Source organism: Carcharhinus amblyrhynchos, chromosome 3 (genome assembly GCF_965287045.1).
Source record: "Carcharhinus amblyrhynchos chromosome 3, sCarAmb.v2.hapA, whole genome shotgun sequence".
In the NCBI taxonomy this organism is placed as follows: Eukaryota; Metazoa; Chordata; class Chondrichthyes; order Carcharhiniformes; family Carcharhinidae; genus Carcharhinus; species Carcharhinus amblyrhynchos.
In genome coordinates, this window is record NC_137326.1 from 55,427,724 (window position 1) to 55,451,570 (window position 23,847).

At 46.9% G+C, this 23,847-nt stretch overlaps 1 protein-coding gene across 1 annotated transcript in view; it reads left to right on the forward strand.

Annotated features, from left to right (window-relative positions):
• Positions 1-14,933: 14,933 nt before the first annotated feature.
• Positions 14,934-23,847, forward strand: part of LOC145339598 (mesotocin receptor-like) — a 37,798-nt gene continuing 28,884 nt past the window's right edge. Inside the window, exons 1-2 of the mRNA XM_080184099.1 lie at positions 14,934-15,156; positions 15,982-17,236. Coding sequence (XP_080040225.1) covers positions 16,333-17,236 — 904 coding nt within the window. The 5' untranslated portion in view covers positions 14,934-15,156; positions 15,982-16,332. The remainder of the gene's footprint in view (positions 15,157-15,981; positions 17,237-23,847) is intronic.

Here is a 23,847-nt window from a genome sequence, read left to right on the forward strand (position 1 = left end):
GTGCTATACTATTCTATGTTCTAGGGTCAATTTTCTTCACACAGAGGGTGGTGAGTGTCTGGAAAAAGCTGCTAGAGGTAGTAGTAGAGGCGGGTACAATTTTGTCTTTTAAAAAGCGTTTGGACAGAAAGATGGGTATAAAGGGATATGGGCCAAATGCAAACAATTGGGAATGGCTTAGTGGTAAAACCATGAATAAGTTGGGCTGAAGGGCCTGTTTCCATGCTGTAACCCTCTATGACTCTACGAATCAGATCAGATGAAGGAAAAACTATCTTCCCCATTAGATTTTTAGCAATTCTACAACATCACAGACATTTTTAACGATTCCAGGATTTGAAGAGACCTTTGTCCTCCTAGGTCTGAATGGGATTTGAATCTCAGGCCCCAGAGATACAAAGCGTTACTCACAAATTTGCAGCGGTGAAATATTTTAAGTGTAGCCATAGCTCTATGGTAAACACAGCAAAGACCCCAGAAAGAGCAACTACATATGTTCCTGATGATCTGTTTCAATGATGTTGAATACTGCTCACCTCCCCTGCTCTTCTTTTGTATAGTGCTATGGGATCTTTTACATTAACCTGAGAAGACAGGCAGAGCCCTCAACCTCTGAGACAGGGAAATCCTTCAGCACTGCTTTCAAGTGACAGCCACCAATGGGATTTGAACACACAACCTTCTGACTCTGACGTCTGAGAGCTACTGCTGATCCCCAGCTGGCACCTGAGCATCAATTCAATCCAGCCGGATAAAATGCGCAATGGAATTTGTAACAGTTATTTTGGAGTGGCTGAACATTTAACTTTCCCATCTGGCAAATGACCATTGCATTTGCCAACAGAAAAGTAACTGTGTCACTGGCTTTGCACCTACTCCAACCAACAACAACTGCTAACAAAATCCTGAGGTAAAGCATTAGCAACTCCTGGAAAACACTGAGGTAAAGTGGGGGAGAGGTGGGGTCCCAGGGAAGTGTCTGCAGTCTCCTCCCTAGTCCATTCTCCCTGAGACACAGAGGAGTTTCTGGGAGGTGGTTGGGAGAGGGAAGAGGTCATGAAGATTGACCCTCTGAATCTTGTGACATAGGAGCTCATTCAGTACTGGGATTTAGAGCAATTTCTCTCTAGAATATTCTTTGTATCATAGCACAGTGCCCTTACAAAAATTATCCTCTTTTCCATTTTCCCGTAATTCAATATGTAAATATACATACATATAGGTCTTGGGAAAGCAGTTAGTCCTTCTGCCCAAGGCTAACCCTACATTTGCCCTAAGGCACCCACCAGCCTCACTGAAATTCGTGCATCAGAATACTTGCCGTAAGATATGATAAAAGGTCATGTCGGCCATGTTCAAGGATGTGAAAAGAGCCCAAAGGAGTCCTGGATATTGGTCCAGTGAAGGGATGTCAAATGGTTTTTACATGAAAAGGAGGAACATGTTAAAAGCTAAATGAAGAAGTCCACAAAAGTTGTTGCAAAAGTAGAGCAACATTTCAGAGCTGACAGTAGATTGTGTCATTACTTTGTATGACTTTTGTCACCTGGATCAGCTTAACTTTTCCGACCAACCTGAACAATTTATTATTTTGTAATGACGTTTTTTTGGACTGGGAAATGATTAGCTGAAAGGCGATTTGATACAGAGGAAAGCTCCTTGAAACTCCCCTCCCAGATACAGTACAGGCTAAATGCAAGATGAAGCTCCCTCTCTGCTACTCCATCATGAATGCCTAGGCTAGGATATAGAACAGCTAAGATAAGAAGTTTCCTCGTGGCATGAGATGAAATTTGGTGAAGACACAGGAAGACTTAGGAAGAATAATATTTCAAATCCCGTGCTAATTGAACTTTGAAAGCAGGCTTCCCCACCTCCAGCCCCACCTTCCGTCTGTGCGCAATCAGGCCCCTGACCTTTTGGTTGCTTGCCATTTTAACACGCGATCCTGCTCCCTTGCCCACATGTCTGATCTTAGCCTGCTGTAATGTTCCAGTGAAGCTCAACGCAAACTAGAGGAACAGCATCTCATCTTCCGGCTAGGCACTTCATAGCGTTCCTGTCTCAACATCGATTTCAACAACTTCAGATGATTAGCTCTACCCCACCTCGCCCCCTTTGTTTTCACATTATTTAATTTTGTACTGTTCTCTACCTTTTATTTTTTATTGTCTTTCTTTTTTTTTCTTTCCCCTCACTCTTTCCCCCTATTTTATCCTCTTTCCTTACCTCTCCTCCCCCTTTTGTTCCCCCTTTTCTCAATTTTACCTGTCTCCCACCTATTTCCCCCTCCCCCACCACCTTCATCTGTCATAGCTGACCCTCTGATTTCAGTTTCTCTGCTGTTTGGCCATTCACACCTTCATTCTCTCTATGGGCTGCCATTAGCAGCCTCTCCCCTTGTTTTTGTGGCTATGACTCATCTTTCATTCCCTCGCCCTACAGTATAAACATCTTCCATTTTCTACGCATTTCCACTTCGACAAAGGGTCATCTGGACTGGAAATATCAGCTATTTTTTTTCCTTGTAGATGCTGCCAGACCTGCTGAGATTTTCTAGCATTTTCTCTTTTGGATTGGGTCAATGAGCTTTGCTTTTAACTGCGAACACTATGGGCCTGATTTTCCAATCACGTTGTGCCCGTTTTCAGGCGTGAAAACTTGGTAAAGTCAGGTGTGAGGTGAGTAGTGTGATCCATGCCCGCCTCTGCACCTGTTCCCTCCTTACCAATGGCTGAAAATTGGTCTGGACTTCGCCCGAAACAGGCGCAACATCAATCTAAATGCATTTACTACTGCGTTTGCCTGCCCAGTGGACCAGATTAGTCCACAAAGGTCCGATTCAAGCGCTTCAGCTTCTGGGGAGGTAAGGTCAGACCTTCTGGTGGGGCTCTCTAACTCAGATTGGTGATGGAGAGGTGTGGGGGGAGCACGGAGGCGGGTCAGATGGCTTTCTGGTGTAGGGGCAGGGAGATGGGTCAGATGGCTCTCTGGGGGAGAGGGAGATGGGTCAGATGGCACTCTGGTGGGAGGGCAGTGGGCAAGGGCGGGGGGGTCTACTGCCATGCTGCATGCAATTTGTGGGAGAACATAAGAACATAAGAGCATAAGAAATAGGAGCAGGAGTAGGCCATCTGGCCCTTCGAGCCTGCCCCGCCATTCAATAAGATCATGGCTGATCTGTCGCTGCTCAGTTCCACATTCCCGCCCTCTCCCCATAACCCTTAATCCCCTCGCTTATCAAAAACCCATCAACCCGCGTCTTAAAAATATTTAGCGAGGCAGCCTCCACCACCTCAACGGGCAGAGAATTCCAGAGATTCACCACCCTTTGAGTGAAGAAGTTCCTCCTCAACTCCGTTCTAAACCGCCCCCCCTTTATCTTGAGGCTGTGCCCCCTAGTCCTACTGTCTTTTTTGAGCGGGAAGAGTCTCTCCACCTCTATCCTATCCATCCCATTCATCATCTTATACGTCTCAATGAGATCTCCCCTCATTCTTCTAAACTCCAACGAGTACAAGCCTAGTTTATTCAGCCTCTCCTCATAGCTCAACCCCCTCAACTCCAGTATCAGCCTAGTAAACCTCCCCTGCACTCCCTCCAAGGCCAAAATATCTTTGCACAGGTGCGGCGCCCAAAACTGCACACAGTACTCCAGCTGCGGCCTCACCAATGCCCTATATAGCCGCAGCAAGACCTCCCTACTTTTATATTCAATCCCCCTCGCTGTGAAGGCCAGCATCCCATTCGCCTTCCTGACCACCTGCTGCACCTGCAAGCTGGGTTTTTGCGACTCATGCACAAGGACCCCGAGGTCCCTCTGCACCGTCGCCTGCTGCAGTTTTTCTCCACGTAAGTAATAGTCCTTCCTACCATTATTCCTACCAAAGTGGACCACCTCACACTTGCCAACATTAAATTCCATTTGCCATTTCCTGGCCCATTCGCCCAGCCTATCTAGATCCTTCTGCAGACTCTCCACACCCTCCGCACAATTTGCCGTTCCCCCAATCTTGGTGTCATCAGCAAATTTCAACACCCTACACTCGGTTCCCTCCTCCAGATCATCTATATAAATGGTAAATAGCTGAGGCCCCAGCACCGACCCCTGGGGCACTCCACTAGTCACCATCCGCCAATCCGAATAGCACCCGTTGACCCCCACTCTCTGCCTCCTATTTGACAACCAATCCTCTATCCACGCTAACACCCTACCCCCAACTCCATGTCCCTCGACCTTCTGCAATAACCTCTTGTGAGGTACCTTGTCAAACGCCTTCTGAAAATCCAGAACGACCACATCCACCGGTTCTCCTCTATCCACCGCCCTATACACATCCTCATAGAACTCCAGTAAATTTGTCAGACACGACTTCCCTTTAATGAAACCGTGTTGCGTCCGCCCTATCAAGTGGAGCAGGGGGAGCTGGGGGCCGCAATCGGCCTGGGTGGTGGGTGGGTGGGGGGGATAAGGGGGTCAGTTATGTTGTGGGGCAGGGGCAATGTCTGTGGAGGCCTGGGGAAGCATTATCCGGTCTGGGAGTGAGGATGGCAGCTTTTCAATTTTATTGTCCCTGCGCATGAGCAGTTGGGGGCTCCGATTGGAGCACCAGCCTTTTGTTTCAGATTCCCAGCGTTTGCAGTATTTTGCTTTCATTCCTATTTATAGGCATGGGTTTGCCCTGAAATGTAAACTTCTCACATTTTGATTTCATTGTTGCTAAGATTTGGGCATCGTGAGTTAAAGCAACATCACTCGCTATGCTTTGAGAAACTGTTGGTGGGCCTTTTTCCTGAACCACTATTTTTTTCCAAAAACATACTTTATTCATAAATCTGAGAGAACATTACAAACATTCCAAAATGATACGCCCTGCCCACAGGCTTGTGCAGCACGATTCAGAATCGCTAATATTTTTTCAGGCAAAGTATCGGGGAAGCGCCTGAGAACGGGTTCTAAAGTCTGATCAGAAACCCTCCCAGATTCAAGTCCGTCCAGCACTTAGAATCAAAATGGTCAAATTAGGAAGTGTATGTTTTTCCCTGATCTGTTGTGATATTTGTCGAAATATGATCATGCTCCACATTCAGCACAAAAGCAGGGGTTAATAAAGCTTTCCCATGCAGGAATTGAGAAAACAGGCCCTGTACCTGAAACTTTCTTTTATTTTCCCTGCAAGGAATGGAAGGTCATTTGCTGTCCTCCCTAATGCCTACCTTGATTCTTTTCCTCAAATTGAATGGTGTATTTGCTTATCCTCTATATATGGGTACCATTAGTAGATTGTCAACTATTGGTCTCTATGTTTATGCCCTGGAGAAGAGTTATATTGGACTCGAAACATCAACTTTGTCTCTCCACAGATGCTGCCAAACCTGATTTTCCAGCATTTTGTTTTTGGTTCCGATTTCCAGCATTTGCAGTATTTTGCTTTTATTCCTATGTTTATGCATGGCTTTGCCCTGAAATGTAAACTTCTCACATTTTTATTTCATTGTTTTTAAGATTTGAGCATCACGAGTTAAAGCAACATCACTGGCTATGCTTTGAGAAGCTGTTGGTGGGCCTTTTTTCTGATCCACTTTTTTTTTCCAAAAATATACTTTATTTATAAATCTCTGAGAACATTACAAACATTCCAAAATGAGCATCACACAAAAAGCAATATTCAAGTTCATACATCAAGTTTACATATATCAAGTAACATTCTGAGATGCTTAAATACAGTGAAGGAAAAAGACATTGACATCATCCATGTTCAGACAGACTTTGACCTGAGTGTCTCCACTGTCTGGGATCATCACCCCTTTTATGTTCAAATGTTTCTTGATAGACTCAGCAATGTGTTCTAAACAGCATATAAACAGGAGCAGAGAGGGAGGATATCACTGCCTGTCTCCAGATTTAATTGGAAAGCTTTCTGATTCCCACCCATTGATTGAAACTGCACGACTGATGTCTGTGTAGAGCAGTCGATCCAATTGTGAACTCCCTCCCCAAACCCCATTTTGGAGAGCAGGTCCGTCATGTGGGTGACCTACTTGTAGATGAGGGTACTGATGCCTTTCCTTGTGGATTCTGACATACTGCCGGCAAGAAACATATTCTTGTATACCTCCAGCAGATCGGGGCCGATCCAATCCCACAGAGCAGAGTACAACTCAGCTGGTAAGCCGTCGCTCCCGGGGGTTTTACTCTTTTCAAAGGACTCAAGGCCTCAGTCAACTTGTCTAAGGTTAGTTGTTGATCCAGGCTTTCCCATTCATTGTCCTCTAACATGATAGAGGACAGGAAAGACTGGGAGGCCATGCTGTCTGTGGGCTTCAGGTCACACAGTCTGGCATAGCAGAATTTACTGATCCTTGAAAGATTAAACCAAGAACTGAACCACCTTCTTCCTTTAGGTTATTGATCACAGAGGTCTCTCTGTGTACCCTTTGGAAGAAGAGCACATCTCACCCTGCTCCCAGACTCTGAACCAGAAAATAAACTTAAAAGCCCAAGGCAAAGAGCAAGACTTACAAAGAACAAAGAATAAAGAACAACGGCCACGGGAAACAGGCCCTTTGGCCCAACGAGCCCGCGCCGCCATCTTAACAATGTATTTTTCCTACACCTCCCTTGACCCATGTCTATGCTTATGGTACCCCCATTGGAAACCAGATTCGGGGGAGAATAATTTAGGGACAATTTGTTACACCAATCAGCCTAAGAGCACATCTTTGGGGTGTGGGAGGAAACCGGAGCACCCGGAGGAAACCCACGCAACCACAGGGAGAATGCGCAAACTCCCACAGACACTGGCCCAAATCCATGTATCTGCACAGCTAGCAGTGCTAGTCACTGAGCTGTTGTGGTGCCCATCTGCTGGTCCAGTTTTAAGCATACACAAACGACGCGAAGTACTAGGCTACTCTCAAAACATCCAAGAGCAGCCCATGCATGACCCACCGTGTGCACGCCCCTCGTTTGACAACAAGGTGGACTGACGCACCTGCGGAGTAAAAGAGACAAAACATCAACACATGTAGCATTAGATTTCCAGGAACGTCCCGAGGCTCTGACCCTTATTTAAAACAGTCTCCTATAACCCTTCATCCCTGTTTCGCTCATGTGCCTATCTAAGTAAACCTTAAACAAGTCCAGCGAGCCTGCCTCCACCACCTTACTTGGTAGCGCATTCCATACCCCCACGACCCTCTGTGTGAAAAACCTCCCTCTAGTATCCAAATTATACTTCTCCCCCCTCACCCTAAGCTCGAGGCCCCTCGTGATATTTGTCTCCAATCTAGGAAAAAGCCTGCCGCTGTTGACTCTATCTATACCCTTCATTATTTTATACACCTCTATCAGATCCCCCCCTTAATCTCCGTCTTTCTAAGGAAAAGAGCCCCAGTTTATCCAATCTTTCCTCATAACCCAGTCCTTCCATACCAGGCAGCATCCTGGTAAACCTCCTCTGCACTCTCTCCAGGGTCTCCACGGTCTTCCAGTAGTAAGGTGACCAGAACTGGACGCAGTACTCCAAATGCAGTCTAACCAACGTCCTGTACAGCTGTAGCATTAGACGCCAGCTCTTATACTCTATACACCTTTCTTTCAAGGCTAGCATACCTTAAGCTTTCTTCGCAACCTTCTCCACCTGAGTTGCCACCTTCAGAGATTTGTGCACTTGCATTCCCAGGTCCCTCTGCATTTCTATACTCTTAATAGGTCTACCCTTTATCATGTAACTCCTCCCTACATTATTCCTTCCAAAATGCATCACCTCACATTTATCAGGATTAAATTCCATCTGCCATTTATCTGCCCAATATACCAGCCTATCTATATCCTGCTGTGTCACCTGACATTCCTCCTCACTATCCGCCAATCTTGCCATCTTTTCATCTCCTGAAGATCCTCCTTGACCACGACCTCCATCGACTACAGCCGGAGCAGATTCTGTATGCTTTTCTGGAGTTGGGACATTTCCCTCTGTCTCTCTCTTCCCTTCTGAAGAACTTTGAATATGAAAAACTTTGTGATGTTCTGCTTTGTTGCCTCTCACCAGAATGATGGAGACTCAAAGAGGGGTTTCACAGATCTTTCCTGAATCCCTCCTGAATTCCTCGAGGTTCTTTGGGGTCAACAGCTTTACATTCAGCTGCCACTTCCCCTGCCAAACTTCTGTTCCTCCTGTACGTGGTATTTGGCCAGTAGGAGGCAGTGGTCAGGAAAAGCCTGATGTCGGTGGATTTGACCGTGAAAGCTTGGGACACGAACATGAAGTCTATCGTTAACAGAAAGAACATCTGACCGTGACTGTGTATCTACGCTGCACTCCATTTGCAGGGTTGCTGAAGATATCATGTAGCTTTTTATTCTTTATTGTTACCTTCAGGAGTCTGGATGCCACATCCAGCCTGCTGTCGGCCCAGCGGATCGACAAGTTGTTCACCACTTTGGAACAGGGCATATACTTTTATTAACTGGAGTGTAGCATTCTTGCGCAGTATGTCTGCAACAGGGAGGCATCCATCCACCACCTCCTTAACTTCGGAGATGGTGAAATTGCTCCAACCCACAGCAAAATACCCATGTCTGAGGAACATGACCAGATTAATGGGCTTCCAACGCGACCATTGCCTGTAGAAGCTGAGCTGCAGTATCATACACCCCTGTAGAAACAGCAGATCAGCTTTAACAAGGGTATCTAAGGTAGCCACACATCGCAGAGTGGCTTTAACACTAAGCATGTTAATGGAAGCAATCTTTAGCCCCATTTTAACATGATTAGTCTCTTTCCAGACCCGTTGTCGTTCACAGTTCTGGTCCTTTGGTCAACTCTTGCATGCCCATAGCATCAGCAAATTGTTTCACTCTGAATGGGCTGAGGAAACTGTCCTGATTCCCCTCCGTCAGGGTTGCTCCATTCAACCATCACCTGTGGAAACCATCTCTCCTGTCGCTCCCCAGACAGGGGCTTTGCTGTTCCTGACTTCCCAGAGCTGGGATGTACTGTTCTCTTCACTTTGGGGTTGGAGTTGGGGTGCGCTGGTTACCCCGTTGTTTCCAATGCTCTGGAGCTCAGGTGTCTTCTCCTCCTCCAACTCCCTGAAGTTTTGTCTCTTTTTCAGACATCCATTTTCCCCCCTGTCTGAAATGCAGCCACTCCCATCACCTGAGTGGGCTGGGGGTAGTCTCTTGCTGCTTCCGTTTCCCCCACTTTTCTTTGTCCCCATCTTCTGCCAGCCACCCTCAGGCTGGGCTTCTGAAGGTTTCTCTTCTGTTTGATCAAGCTGCTGGGATATGGAAGGTGCCGGGGTGGGGTGGAGTGGTGGGGGGAGGTGGAAATGGTATTTGGGCTTTAGCTACCACCATCCTTCCTTTCTTTTTATCTGCCATTCTCTTCCGATTCTCATTTTGCAGGCTGGAGGTCTCACTGGCAGGATATTTGCACGTCTCCTTGGCACTTGCCAGGCTGGCTGTTCTGTCTGCTTGGCCATCTTTAGCTTTTAACGCATGTGCATAAGTGAGAACATGTTTGGGGCACCTCCACAGAGATTGTAGCTGTTAGTTTGCACGCAGTCCTTTGTCTGATGCCCTTCCTACTTGCAGTTCTTGCACTCGAGAGCTCTGCAGTCAGTTGCTATACAGCCAGATTTTTTTGGGGCTGGCCAGCATAGGTGAGGAAGCTTTTGCTTCCCGCAGATGCAAAGCTGGAGGGAGGTTGGAGGATTACCCCCTTTCCATCAGTCTTAAGTGCCACCTTGACTTGGCGCATGCTGGTCCAGATTCCCAAAGCATCCCTAATCTCTGAACAATCGTCAACCCTGTTGATGTACCTGGCAAAGAGAGATGGCAGATTTGTAACCGGAACGTAAGAGTTACAGATGTGTGCAAATAAAACATAGTCCTGTTGAGACAGCAGCATAAAGAGGGGCTCTGCTTTGAGTATTTTTGGATATGACAAGTCTGTCTTCTCCTCAAACACTTTCAGGAACTTGATGCAGGAAGTGACAGCCTTGAAAGCGACATCAAAATAATCCTGGGTTTTCACCTTTTGCAGACAGAAGAGGCTCGCTACTTCAACTCCACAGATATCCACAAGGCCCTTCTTTGCAAAGGAGAGATGGTCAAAAGGCACGTCTCCTTCACCTCCTTTCACCAATACCTTCACAATGTTATGAGCCCCTAGTATGGGATTTGACTGGTTGCAGCCATCACCTCAGAAAACCAAATGCCACCAATATCATGGCTAAGAGGTTAAGCAGTCTCCATTACAAGACACCCCGGTGGAGAAAGGAGTTCTGAAGAAGTTGTAGATTTTGCTCTGGAGTTCTGCCTGATCATGGTTTCACGCCTGCCAGCTAAGACCTTTTATGTCAAAAATAAACTTTTATCATAAATAACTTGAAAAACTTTACCTTTCAATCAATACAAGCAGTGAAAAACAGTTATATTTACAATTTCCTTAACTTCAATATTTTAATGCTCAGCTCCAAGACATTACAGATATTACAGTGCAGTTTTTCAATAATCTATATACATTCATCACATTTCACTGTGTGCTGCTTTTACAGAGTCACACAATTACACAGTCCGAGGATTTTTACAGTTACTGGTCCCTCAGCCTGCCTTGGTTGAAAGACTATAAATGGTGACCTTTCTCCATTGTGCCTTTGTAGTGGCTGCCCCAAGCTTGAGTCCGTCCCTCAGTATGTAGTCCTGGACCTTGGAATGTGCCAGTCTGCAACATTCAGTCAAGGACAAATCTTTGCAGCTAGTTTTGGGCAGACCAAAGAGCATCCTTCACCAAGTTGATGAGCCTCCAGCAGCAGTTGATGTTTGTCTTGTTGTGCATCCCTCGACAAATACCACCGCATCTTATTCCAGACCTTCTTTGCAAAGGCATAATCCAGAAGGAGTGTGACTATCTCATCATCCCTGCAATCGATTTGAGGGCAGTGTGCACTGGTGTTGAGACTTCAGGCGGGCATGAAGGATCTGATGGGAAGTATCCTTCTCATCATCAGCCATGCCAGGTCTTGGTGCTTGTTTGAAAGTCCTGGAAATGAGGCATTCTGCCAGATGACACTGACAGTCTGCTGAGGGAACCATCCGACAGGATGCACCATCTCCTTTTCCTTCAGGGCCTCGAGGACATTATGTGCCAACTGCTGCTTGATCACCATGTGGTCAAAGGTGCGCTTCTGAAAACTTTTCCCCATGAGGGAGATGTGCTGCGGTACGATCCAACTACTTGGAGCATTCCGCAGCAGTGTGGCCAGACCCATCCTCCGCAAACCCCTTTAATCCATGTGACGATGATGCTCCCGCAATAGAATGAGATAGAATTTTCCTAGATACAGACAATGGAGCAGTGGCAATGCATCATCAAGTCAGAGTGGTGTACACGGCTTGGAGGGGAAACTTGGAAGTGATGGTTCCCAAGGCTGGCCTTCTTAATTCTTCTCAGTGGTTAAAGTCATAGGTGTGGGTGGTGCTGTCATAGCAATCTTGGTGAGTCACTGTGGTACATTCTGCAGTTGCACTCAGTTCAAAAATCAAGGGCCACTACTGAAACTTGTTCATATTGTCTAGACTAGCATTTCAGTGCAGATAATGAGGGAATTACTGAACTAGTACTGGACTACTGCAAGTATCTCCTTTCAGAGGAAACCCCATCTGCCCCACAGGTTGATATGAAAAATCCCAGGACACAACTTGAAGAGGAGCAGGGGAGTTCTCCCTAGTGTCCTGGTCAATATGTCCATGACAAATTTATCAATCTCTCCTTTGCCCCACCCTATCCCTGTTCTATTCTGCTCTGCCTCCTTTCCAACTGGAAAATACTTTGCATTTTTGTTTTTCTTCAGTTCTGTCAAAAGATCATTTAGACCCCAAATGTTAACTTTCTCTCCACAGATGCTGCCACATCTGCTGAATTTATCCAGCATTTTCTGATTTTCAGATTTCCACCATTGGCACTATTTTGCTTTCATTGAGCTTAATCCAGCCTAGACCATTAAAACTGATTGTCTGGTCTTCTATCTCACTGCTGTTGGTGGGACCTTGCTGTGAGCTAATTAGCTGCTGTGCTTCCTACATTATAAATGACTATCTTGGAAAATTACACTTGCCTGTGAAGTATTTTGGGACCTCTCAAGGTCAAGGTCATGAGAATGTGCTACAATGGGGAATAGTTGAAGTGAATAGTGTAGATGCATTTCAGAGAAAACTGGACAAGTATATGAGGGAGAAGGCTCCAGAGAGTTGCTAAGTTTATTTATTAGTGTCACAAGTAGGTTTACATTAACACTGCAATGAAATTACTGTGAAATATCCACACTCCGGTGCCTGTTCAGGTACGCTGAGGGAGAATTTTAGCATGGCCAATGCACTTAACCAGCACGTCTTTCAGACTGTGGAAGAAAACCAGAGCACCCTGAGGAAACTCACGCAGACACAGGGAGAATGTGCAGATCCTGTATAGTCATCCAAGCTGAGAATTGAACCCAGGTTCTTGGCACTGTGAGGCAACAGTGCTAACCACTGTGCCACCGAGGTAGAATTAGATGAGGATGAAATGGACCTCTGGGGCCGAATGGCCTGTTTCTGTGCTGCATATCCTATGTAATCCTATGGAACGAAAGGCACTATAGAAATGCAGGTTTCATCTTACAGTAAGCTGTACTGTATTGTCGCTGACTCAGACTCGCTACAATTTTCTACTTTATACAAAGAACATGCAAATATGCATCAGCTGCAGGCAGACTGGCTCACTGCACCTAACTTACACTGGCCAGAGAATGGTTAATAACAACAGCTTCCATTCTGATGATTCCTTTAATAAATGCACAGAAGTGTTTCATGTCGGTAATTATCAAAAACACTTTAAGCCAAAGAAGGCAATATTAAGACAGGTGACCAAAAGCTAAGGAAAGTCTTAAAGGAGAGAGTGGTGGAGATGTTTGGGAAGGAAATACCAGACCTTAGGGATGAGTTACCGACGCTGGGATGAAGGAAGTGTGGAATATACATACTCGTGTACAAAGAATAACCCCTCTATGGAAGAAACACTCGTGGAACCAAACCTCAACTGGAAAGGAGAGAAAAATGTTTTGAATAGCAAATTAAGGACTTTAATATAAGAAAATTTTTTAACATGACCAGGAATTCATTCCAGGAAACACAGAGTGACATAAGGAGGATTTTTATTCTCTTTGCGTGGTCCTAAAGACACAGTTTTTCTGTGAATGCTGCAGAAAGCAGAGATAGGAAATCAGCACGAACTTACATACCCTGGCATTGTACATAACAAACTGTCAGTCCATTAAATGCTTCTGGACAGGGGGAAATATTAAAAGCTGGCTACGTGGAGACAGAATCAAAGACTAGATATTGAATTTTGACCAATTGTTTCGAGGAAGAAGTGAGAATGAGTTAATTAGTTTGTTGCTTCTTTGTTTTGTTTCCTTTATTTCTATGTTTGGTTCTACAGTCTATCATCTCTAATTTCTCACTCATTGTCCTGCTTCTCCAGCCTCATGTCTCCCTTCTCTCTTTGAATTCCCCATCACATTCCTTAACTTTTCCCCTATATATCTTTCTCTCCCTTCCTCAATCACATCTGTTTCTACCTCTCTTCCTGCTGTCTCTCTTTCCATCCACACTGTTCCCTCTCCTTCTCCCGTCTCCCCCTCCCTCCTCCCCCTCACTCCTCCCCCTCACTTCACCTCCCCCTCCCATTCACTGCTCACTCCACTCTCCCCTGCCTTCCCCTCTCCCTTACCTCCTTCTCCTCATCTCTCCCTCTTGCTGCTCACTCCCCTCTCCCCCTCCCTGCTCCCTCCCTTCTCCGTGCTCCCTTCCCTCCTCCTCTCTCCCCCTCCCTCCCTCTCCTTCTCCTCCCCTCTCCCCCTCTTTATTACCCTCCCCCTCCTTCCTCCTCTCTCTCTGCTCCTCCGCCTCCCTCCCCCTTCTCTCCCCACCTTCCTCCTCCCCTCTCCCCCACCCAACTCCTCCCCTCTCCCTCCTCCAAACTCTCCCTCCTCCAAACTCTCCCTCCTTTCTCTTCCTGTCCATCCTCCTCCCTCTCCCCCTCCCTGCTCCCTCCCCTCTCCCTTCCCTCCTCCTCTCTCCCCCTCCTTCCCAACCTCTCCTTCTCCTCCCCTTTCCCCCTCCTGCTCCTCCTCCTCTCTCTCTCTCCAGCTCCCTCCTCCTTCCCGTTTCCCACCGCCTCCTTCCCTCTTCCTCCCTCCCTCCTTTTTCCCTTCCTCTCCCACCTTCCTCCTCCCCTCCACCCGACTCCTCCCCTCTCCCTCCCCTCTCTTCCCATCCATCCTCTTCCCTCCTCCTCCTCCCTTTTCCCCCCTCCCGTCCCCTCCGGCATGGTTAGCACTGATGCCTCACAGCGCCAGGGACCCAGGTTCGAATCCCAGTTTGGGTCATTGTCTGTGCAGAGTTTGCATGTTCTCCCCATGCCTGCATGGGTTTCCTCTGTGTGCTCCGGTTTCCTCCCACAGTCTGAAAGATGTGCTGGTTAGGTGCATTGCCCGTGCTAAATTCTCCCTCAGTGTACCCGAACAGGTGCTGGAATGTGGCGACTAGGGGATTTTCACATTAACTTCATTGCAGTGTGGAAGTAAGCCTACTGGTGACAATAATAAAAAAATCAAAATAAAATCGCTCCTTCTCCTCCCCCCTCTCTCCTCCTCACACCCTCCCTCCCCTCTACCTCTCTCCTCACCTCCCCACCCTCTCCCTCCTCCTCCCTCCTTCTACAGGAGAAGTGAAGCGCTGATCTGATGGGGAGTGCAGTGAGCCTTGCTGTGGTGGGCAGCTCCCTCTATGGTGCGGAAGCCGCTCCGCCTTGTCTCCTCCCCACTCTCAGCTGCTATAAATATTTAGCAAGCGGGATCCCACTCGTCAGGTCAGTCCTGCTGAAGCTGCTGCTTTTGATGCGCTTGTCAATAAGCGAGAACAAAACCACACCAAAAATAAACGCCGTCAGCCACAAGGAAAATAAACACACACACACTGATGTGAAAATGCGGACACTTCATGTTGGCAGACTTTATTCAAATCCTAAACTCACAAATTGTTGGCTGTGAGGAATCAGTTTCAAGACTTTACGCTGTTTCTTCAAATACCAAGGTCACTACAAACAGGTAACTCTTTTTAAAAAAGTGTCCAAAACAGACATTTTCTGTGGCATACGGAAAGCAATTAATTATTTTTCAACAATGTAAAGTTCCTGATTGCTGACAGGGATGTCTTTCCTGGACAATCGCGTGTGTCTAACCTGCAGCGTTCTTTTCTCAAATGTGTACACACACCAATTGATTTGTGTTAAAAGTTTAATTTCAAGTCGACAACAGAGCATTAAATGCGCACAAATTCGCTTGTGTTTGAGGCTTGAGTTCAGTTTGAAAATTTGCTATAGGACTGTGATATGTGATTGTGTCCTGCTTTGTTTTAATTCAAGACAGTGGAGGTAATTCCAAAGTAACTCACAAAGGGGGGGATTTCTGATGTCTGTGTGTGTATGGGGGATGGGGGGGGATGGTGTGAGTGAGGGTAAATCTTGCAAGTTACATGGGTCTGTCTGATCCACCGATTGACCTGCTCTGCTGTTGTTTGAGGGCTTGAGTTCAGTTTGGAAATTTGCTGTGGGACTGTGATATGTGTGTCCTCAATTTTATTCCAAGATATTGGAGGTAATTCCAAAGTAAGTGTTAAAGTTTATTTATTAGTCACAATCAGGCTTACATTAACACTGCAATGAAGTTACTGTGAAAATGCCTAGTCACCACACTCAGGCGCCTCTAACTCACCATGGGGGGATTTTAAAAAGGTTGCTCAGTGCAGGGATTTCTGCTATGTGTGTGTACATAGCAGAAGGGGTGGTGGTGAATGAGGTTAAATCTTGCAAGTTATATGGGTCTGTCTGATTCACATATTGACCTGCTGTGCTGTTGTTATGTTTTTTCCAGCCCCACCATTACCCCTCCTCTCTTAGTCTCTCAGAACACGGGCTGGCTGAAACCCTCCGTGAAATGGACTGTCGGCCAAGTGTGTGCAGAGTGGGTGCCCCGACCAAACTTCCTGGGTGCTTGTGACCAGATGGGGAGCTGAGAGAAGGCAGTGGAGGGATAGCTCCATTAGCACCACTGGTCCATCATTTTGGAGAAGGTTCATGCCCTGCAGAAACTGGACAGAGGACTGAGAGACAGAGAATTGAAGAGAGGCAAACAGAGCCATCAGGACCCTATGCATGCAGAAAGAAAGTGAAGGATGAACTAAATCAGTTATTGAGGAGCTGAAGGTGGAGATAAGAGTTGGAGATGGCTCAGCTGTGTAAGCACACAGAGCCCTGGTTGCAGAACATCTCATCCGGCGCTTGGCTGGGCAATGCCAGCTCACTTTGCAACAACTCAGCCCTGCCCCGGGTGAGGGACGAGCTGGTGGCCAGAGTGGAGGTGGCCGTTCTGGCCATCATCCTCATCCTAGCCCTGAGCGGTAACCTGGGGGTGCTTCTGGCCATCTACTCCAACCGGCACAAGTCCTCCAGGATGTACTTCTTTGTCAAGCACCTGAGCATCGCCGACCTGGTGGTGGCCATCTTCCAGGTGCTGCCGCAGCTCATCTGGGAGATCACGTTCCGCTTCTACGCGCCAGACCTGCTGTGCCGGGCGGTCAAGTACCTGCAGGTGGTCGGCATGTTCGCCTCCACCTACCTGCTCATCGTCATGTCCATCGACCGCTGCTTGACCATCTGCCAGCCCCTCAAGTCTCTCCAGCAGCGCTCCAACCGGGCCTACGTGTTGTGCTCCTGGCTAGTCAGCCTGCTCTTCAGCCTGCCCCAGGTCTTCATCTTCTCCCTCAAGCAGGTGGGCCCGGGGGCTTACGACTGCTGGGGGGACTTTATCGAGCCGTGGGGGGCCCGGGCCTACGTCACCTGGTTCACCCTGTCGGTGTATGTAGTGCCCGTCATCCTGCTGACCGCCTGCTACTCCCTCATCAGCTTCAAGATCTGGCAGAACGTCAAGCTGAAGACCCAGCGGGAGGCGGAGGCGGCCCACGGTGGCCTCATGCTCTCCAGGGTCAGCAGCATCAAGATCATCTCCCGCGCCAAGATCAGGACCGTCAAGATGACCTTCGTCATCGTCCTGGCTTACATCGTGTGCTGGACACCCTTCTTTGTCGTGCAGATGTGGAAGGTGTGGGATGACCAGGCTCCCGAGGAAAGTGAGTAGTTATCCCCCTCCCTTTGGAGTCTCTCAGGCATGTGGCAGCCACACCTTCATTGCCCTACCTACCCTGTCAATAGCTTCACTTGGTCAAGGACAAAGGACACCAGAGTTATTCCATTTCAAATCTTTGCCACTCTCATTGATTAATCTATCACATTTTGTAATGCTGGGTCAGATGGTCAACAGTCTGGCCAAATAGGTGAGGTTTAAGGAGACACAACATGGAGAGACAATATTAAATAAGGGGTGACATTTGTTAAAGAGCTGTAGGAGCAGTGGGACCTGGATTTACATTTACATAGATCACTGAACAGGACAGTTGGAGATAGCAGTTCATAAAACATATGGTATTCCAGGCTTTATTAATAGAGGCATCAATTTAAAGTTTATTTATTAGTGTCACAAGCAGGCTGAAATTAACACTGCAATGAAATTACTATGAAAATCCCTGAGTCGCCACACTCTGGCGGCTGTTCGGGTACACTGAGGGAGAATTTAGCATGGCCAATGCACCTAACCAGCACGTCTTTCGAACTGTGGGAGGAAACTGAAGCACTGGGAAAAGGTGTAAACACCACACAGACAGTGACCAAGCTGGGATTTGAATAGGGAGGATTATAGGGATGGAAGAGCTTACAGAGATATAGAGGATTGTGGGGTTAGAGGAGATTTCCAAGATAGGGAAGCTGGTGGGGCTAGAGGAGGTTATAGAAAAAAGGGAGGATTGTAGGCTAGAGGAGGTTATAGAGATAGGGAGGGCTGTGAGGCTGGAGGAGATAGTAGAGAGAGAGAAGCTTGTAGGGCTACTGGAAGTTGCAGAGACAGGGAGGGTTGTTGGGCTGATGGAGGTTTCAGAGATAGGGAGGATTGTGGGGCTGGGGGAGGTTTCAGAGACAGGAGGATTGTGGGGCTGGAGGAGGTTTCAGAGATAGGGAGGATTGTGGGGCTGGGGTAGGTTTCAGAGACAGGAGGATTGTGGGGCTGGAGGAGGTTTCAGAGACAGGGGGATTGTGGGGCTGGAGGAGGTTTCAGAGATAGGGAGGATTGTGGAGCTGGAGGAGGTTTCAGAGGCAGGAGGATTGTGGGGCTGGGGGAGGTTTCAGAGATAGGGAGGATTGTGGGGCTGGAGGAGGTTTCAGAGATAGGGAGGATTGTGGGGCTGGAGGAGGTTTCAGAGGCAGGAGGATTGTGGGGCTGGTGGAGGTTTCAGAGATAGGGAGGATTGTGGGGCTGGAGGAGGTTTCAGAGATAGGGAGGATTGTGGGGCTGGAGGAGGTTTCAGAGATAGGGAGGATTGTGGGGCTGGAGGAGGTTTCAGAGGCAGGAGGATTGTGGGGCTGGGGGAGGTTTCAGAGATAGGGAGGATTGTGGGGCTGGAGGAGGTTTCAGAGATAGGGAGGATTGTGGGGCTGGGGGAGGTTTCAGAGATAGGGAGGGTTGTGGGGCTGGCGGAGATTTCAGAGATAGGGAGGATTGTGGGGCTGGCGGAGGTTTCAGAGATAGGGAGGATTGTGGGGCTGGCGGAGGTTTCAGAGATAGGGAGGATTGTGGGGCTGGGGGAGGTTACAGAGATAGGGAGGATTGTGGGGCTGGGGGAGGTTACAGAGATAGGGAGGATTGTGGGGCTGGAGGGGGTTTCAGAGATAGGGAGGATTGTGGGGCTGGGGGAGGTTTCAGAGATGGGGAGGATTGTGGGGCTGGGGGAGGTTTCAGAGATGGGGAGGATTGTGGGGCTGGGGGAGGTTTCAGAGACGGGGGATTGTGGGGCTGGTGGAGGTTTCAGAGATAGGGAGGATTGTGGGGCTGGAGGAGGTTTCAGAGACAGGAGGATTGTGGGGCTGGCGGAGGTTTCAGAGATAGGGAGGATTGTGGGGCTGGCGGAGGTTTCAGAGATGGGGAGGATTGTGGGGCTGGAGGAGGTTTCAGAGACAGGAGGATTGTGGGGCTGGAGGAGGTTTCAGAGATGGGGAGGATTGTGGGGCTGGCGGAGGTTTCAGAGATGGGGAGGATTGTGGGGCTGGAGGAGGTTTCAGAGACAGGAGGATTGTGGGGCTGGCGGAGGTTATAGAAATAGAGAGGGTTGTGGGATTGGAGGAGATTACAGAGATAGGGAGAATAATGCAGCTGAGGTTGATTACAGAGCTCGAGACAGTTGGGCGGTTGGAGAGATTATTGGAATAGTGAGGATTGTGGAGCTGGAGAAGGTTATAGAGATAGAGAGGGTTGTGGAGCTGGACGAGGTTACAGGGACAGAGAGGGGTAGCCATGGCAGGATTTAAAAACAAGGATGAGAATTTTAAAATCAAGGTGTTGCTTGAACTGGAGGCAGTGTAGGTCCCTGAGTGCAGAATAAGTTCTCACTGCAAGTTACCACACAGAGAATCGTAAGGAGCAGAGCAGGCAGGAGGGTTTTGGATGACCTCAGGATTACGTGGGATAGAATGTGGGAGAGCAGCCAGACAGTCAAATATACAGACAACAACTGCATGAAGGAGGGTTTCAGCAGCAAATGAGCAGAGACAGCTTAGGATACTGTCGATACAAAAAACAGCAAATGGTGACAAAACAAATAAAAAGGTCCATAAGAGGTGCGTATGCAAAGAAACATGTAAGGTGTATCAGAATCAATGCAATATTTTCAGTTTGTCGAGGAAAGAGAGGGTGTTCAGATGGTCGTGGGGATGTTATTCTGTCATTGTTATTCTGACAGATATATCTTGGCTTTATTGTCCAGTGCAGTTGTTATATTACGCTAATAAACTGATATTAATTAACTTATTGCAAATGGGCATAGGGATCAGCAGGTTATAAAGGTGAACATGTGGCTGAAGGAATGGTGTGGGAGGAAGAGTTCCATAGAGACTTACAAAATTCTAACAGGACTCGACAGGGTAGATGCAGGGAGGTTATTCCCGATGGTCGGGGAGTCCAGAACCAGGGCTCGCAGTCTGAGGATTCAGGGTAGACTATTTAGGAAAGAGGTGAGGAGACATTTCTTCATCTAAAGAGTGACGAGCCTGTGGAATTCATTATCATAGGATGTAGTTGATGCCAAAACATTGAATGTATTCTGGATATAGCACCTGGGGACTTGGGGTGAATGGGATCAAAGGTTATGGGGAGAAAGCAGGATTAGGCCATTGAGTTGGATGATCAGCTATAATTGTGATAAATGGCGGAGCATGGTCAAAGGGCCAAAATGGCCTCCTCCTGCTCCTATCTCTATGCTGTATGTTTCTCTTTCTTGGATGATTATTGACACCAATTTTGGGATGGGGATAAGTGTACTATTGGGGCGGGCTCTACCTCAGCCAGGCTGGGTTCTAATGGAAAGGATGAATAAGGTAGTCTCAAGGACTTTAAACTAATTAATAGTGGGGATGTGGGAGAGTGGGGGTGGGGGTGGGGAGGGAGGGGGAGGCTGCCTTAGTAGATGAGAAATAGCATCAAAGGGAAAAAAACCAAGATATTAAGGAATATGGAGCATTGGTGGGTATTTGCAGTTAGGTATGATTTTCTAAATGTGAAAGGCTAGCAACAGTGAACGTCCAAAAGGATTTGGGGTCTTGTTTCATTTATGACTAAAAATTCATGAACAGGTACAGAAAATAATCAGAGGCTTATACCTAGAGGACTGGACAACAAGCGTGTAAATGTCATGCTTCAACTGTGTACAGCTCAGATTAGAATACATCAGGAATACAGTGAGAAACTCAGGGCACCTCACGTTATGATCGATATATTAATCCTCAAAGGAGTGCAGTGTAGATTTAGCAGAATGATACCGGGACTTATAAGGAGAGATGGCACAAAGTAGCATCGCATTCCCTGGTATTTGGAAGGTTAAGGGGGCATTTGAAGTTTTCCGGATATAAAGGAAAATACATTGACATACATTAACTATTTTCTCCAGTTAAAAAGTCTAGGATCCGGGGGCATGGTCTAAAAGTTGGCACCAGACATTTCAGGAATAAAATTAGGAAACAGTGCAATGCAAAAAAGTTCATATGAGTTTGAAGCTCTTCCACAAATTGCAATTGATGTAAAATTGATTGTCGATTCTAAATCTGAGGCTGTTAGCTTTATGTTAATCAAAGGTATTAAGGAATATGGAACATAGGTGGGTGTGTGGAGTTCAATCACAGACCAGTCGTGATCTCATTGAATGATGGAACATGTTTAAGGGGCTAACTGCCCTATTCCTGTGTTGCTGTACTGCTATGTTCTAGATTGTCATTGGTGTCCTTTCGATGTTGTAAATGGCCATTTTGTGTGGCTGGGAAACCTTTTAACATGGCTGTGGAGCCCTTTTGCCTGGCATCCCAAATGTGAGAAAGGGCAAATTGCCTGCTTTGAATGAGGCTGTCCAGTCTTTTTAGCTAGTGTTTTGTCCTTAGTTGCATCTAATCTTTGCTGTTTGAAGGAAGCAGTGTCATTACTTCAGATTGTTCCCTGGGTCGTGCATTCTTGTATATTTTTTTTCCAGTCCATGGTGCATGTGCCACATTTCCTGAGGTTTGCCTTCAAGGAATTCTTGAATGTTATTCTTTGCCTACCCATAAGCAGTTTTAAAATTGTGCATGCATAACTGTCTTAGGAATTTGGTTGTCAGCTATACAGACTATATGTCCAGAATTTATTCCAGCCTATCACAGCGAGAATCAAGATGGCTGGGCCTATTTAATCACAGGAGAGGCAATGTGCCAATCCCCCAGCAGAGGGAAAATCTCTGCGATTAACTTGGAGACAGGAAGATATAAGAAACAGATCTGCTCACAATAGAGCTGTAACTTTCTCGGAGTAGCAATCAGTGTCAGTTTGCCTTTCGGTGCCCAATTTTCTACATGAATTCTTTTCCAAGCCTGTCTCACTTGGCCTTCTGACTCAGGCAAGACGAATGAGATCCAGGCAGCGCAGCTCGACCCAAGGCCCAGCATTGATGTCCTGTTCCATCAAATTGAAGCCCAACACCATCCAGGACAAAGCATTCCACTTGATTGGCACCACAATCATCACGTTAACTGTTCACTCCCTCCACCTCCAATGCACAGTGGCAGCAGTGTGCACCATCTATAAAATGTACTCTAGCAACTCGCCAAGGCTTCTTCGACAGTACCTTCCAAACCTATAACCTCTGCCACCGAGAAGGCGAAGAGCAGCAGACACATGGAAACATCAACACTTGCATCTTCCTGTCCAAGCCACACACCATCTTGACTTGGCCATTCCTTCACAGGCACAGGGTCAAAATCCTAGAATCACAGGATTGTTATGGCTCTAAAAAAGGCCATTTGGCCCATTGTATCTGCACTGACTCTCCAAACGAGCATCACGATTTAGTGCCATTTCCTTGCACATTGTTTCTATTCAAATTATCATCTAATGCTCCCTTGAATACCTCATTAAACTTACCTTTACCACAATTCCAGGCAGTGTATTCTAGACCCCAACCATTCTATGTGAAAAAGTTTTTTTCTCACATTACATTTGCTTCTTTTGCAGATCTTTTAAATTTGTGCCCTCTCGTTCTTGATCCTTTTTACAAGCGGGAGCAGTTTCTCCCTATCCTGTCCAGCTCCTTCATGATTTTGAACCAGATCTCCTCTTAGCCTTCTTTCTCCAAGGAGAACATTCCCAACTTCTCTAATCTAGCCTCATAAAACTGAAGTTTCTCACCCCTGGAACCACTCTTGTAAACCTCTTCTGGACTCTCTCCAATGCATTCACGTCCTTCCTATAGTGCAGCACCTAGAATTGTACACAATACTCTAGCTGAGGTGTAACTAATGTCTTGTATAAGTTCAACATAACCTCCTTGCTCTTGCACTTTGTGCCCCTATTAATATCCCCTCCCTAACAGCAGTGTTGGTGTGCCTACACCACATGGACTGCAGTAGTTCAAGAAGGAGGCTCACCAACTCTTTATAAAGGGCAATTGGGAATGGGCAATGAATGTTGATCTTGCCAGCGATGCCCACATTGAATGAGTGAATGAAAAAAAAGACAATTTGGTTGAAGACAAGTAGAACACCTCTAAAGGTGTAATTTGGAGAATGCAGGATACATATATGCAAACTAAAGAAGCTTAGACAAATCAAATGCGGCCCAAAATGAAGTAACAAACAAATTAAAAGTGAAATCAATTTCACTTTTATAGGAATTATGTCCAAGCAGGGGGAGGTAAATACTGAGTGGAGTAACCCAGAACTCAGTTTCGGATCACTGCAGTTTATCATTTACATGAATGACATGAATTCAGAACCTCAATGCAAACTGATCACTTTTGCAGCTGAAAGAACAAAGAACTGTACAGCACAGGAACAGGTCCTTCAGCCTTCCCCCCTGCACCGATCATGTTTTCCTATCTAGACCAACCGCTTATATTCCTCTATTCCTATTTGTTCATATGTCTATCCAGATAAGTCTGAAATGTGGCTAACATATCTGCCTCAACTACCTCACTTGGCAGTGCATTCCAGATCCCCCCACCCCACTCTGTGTGAAAAAAAACTTGTCCTGCACATCTCCACTGAACCTTTCCTCCCTTACTTTGAACTTGTGCCCCCTTGTAATTGTCATTTCTGCCCTGGGAAAAAGATTCCAACT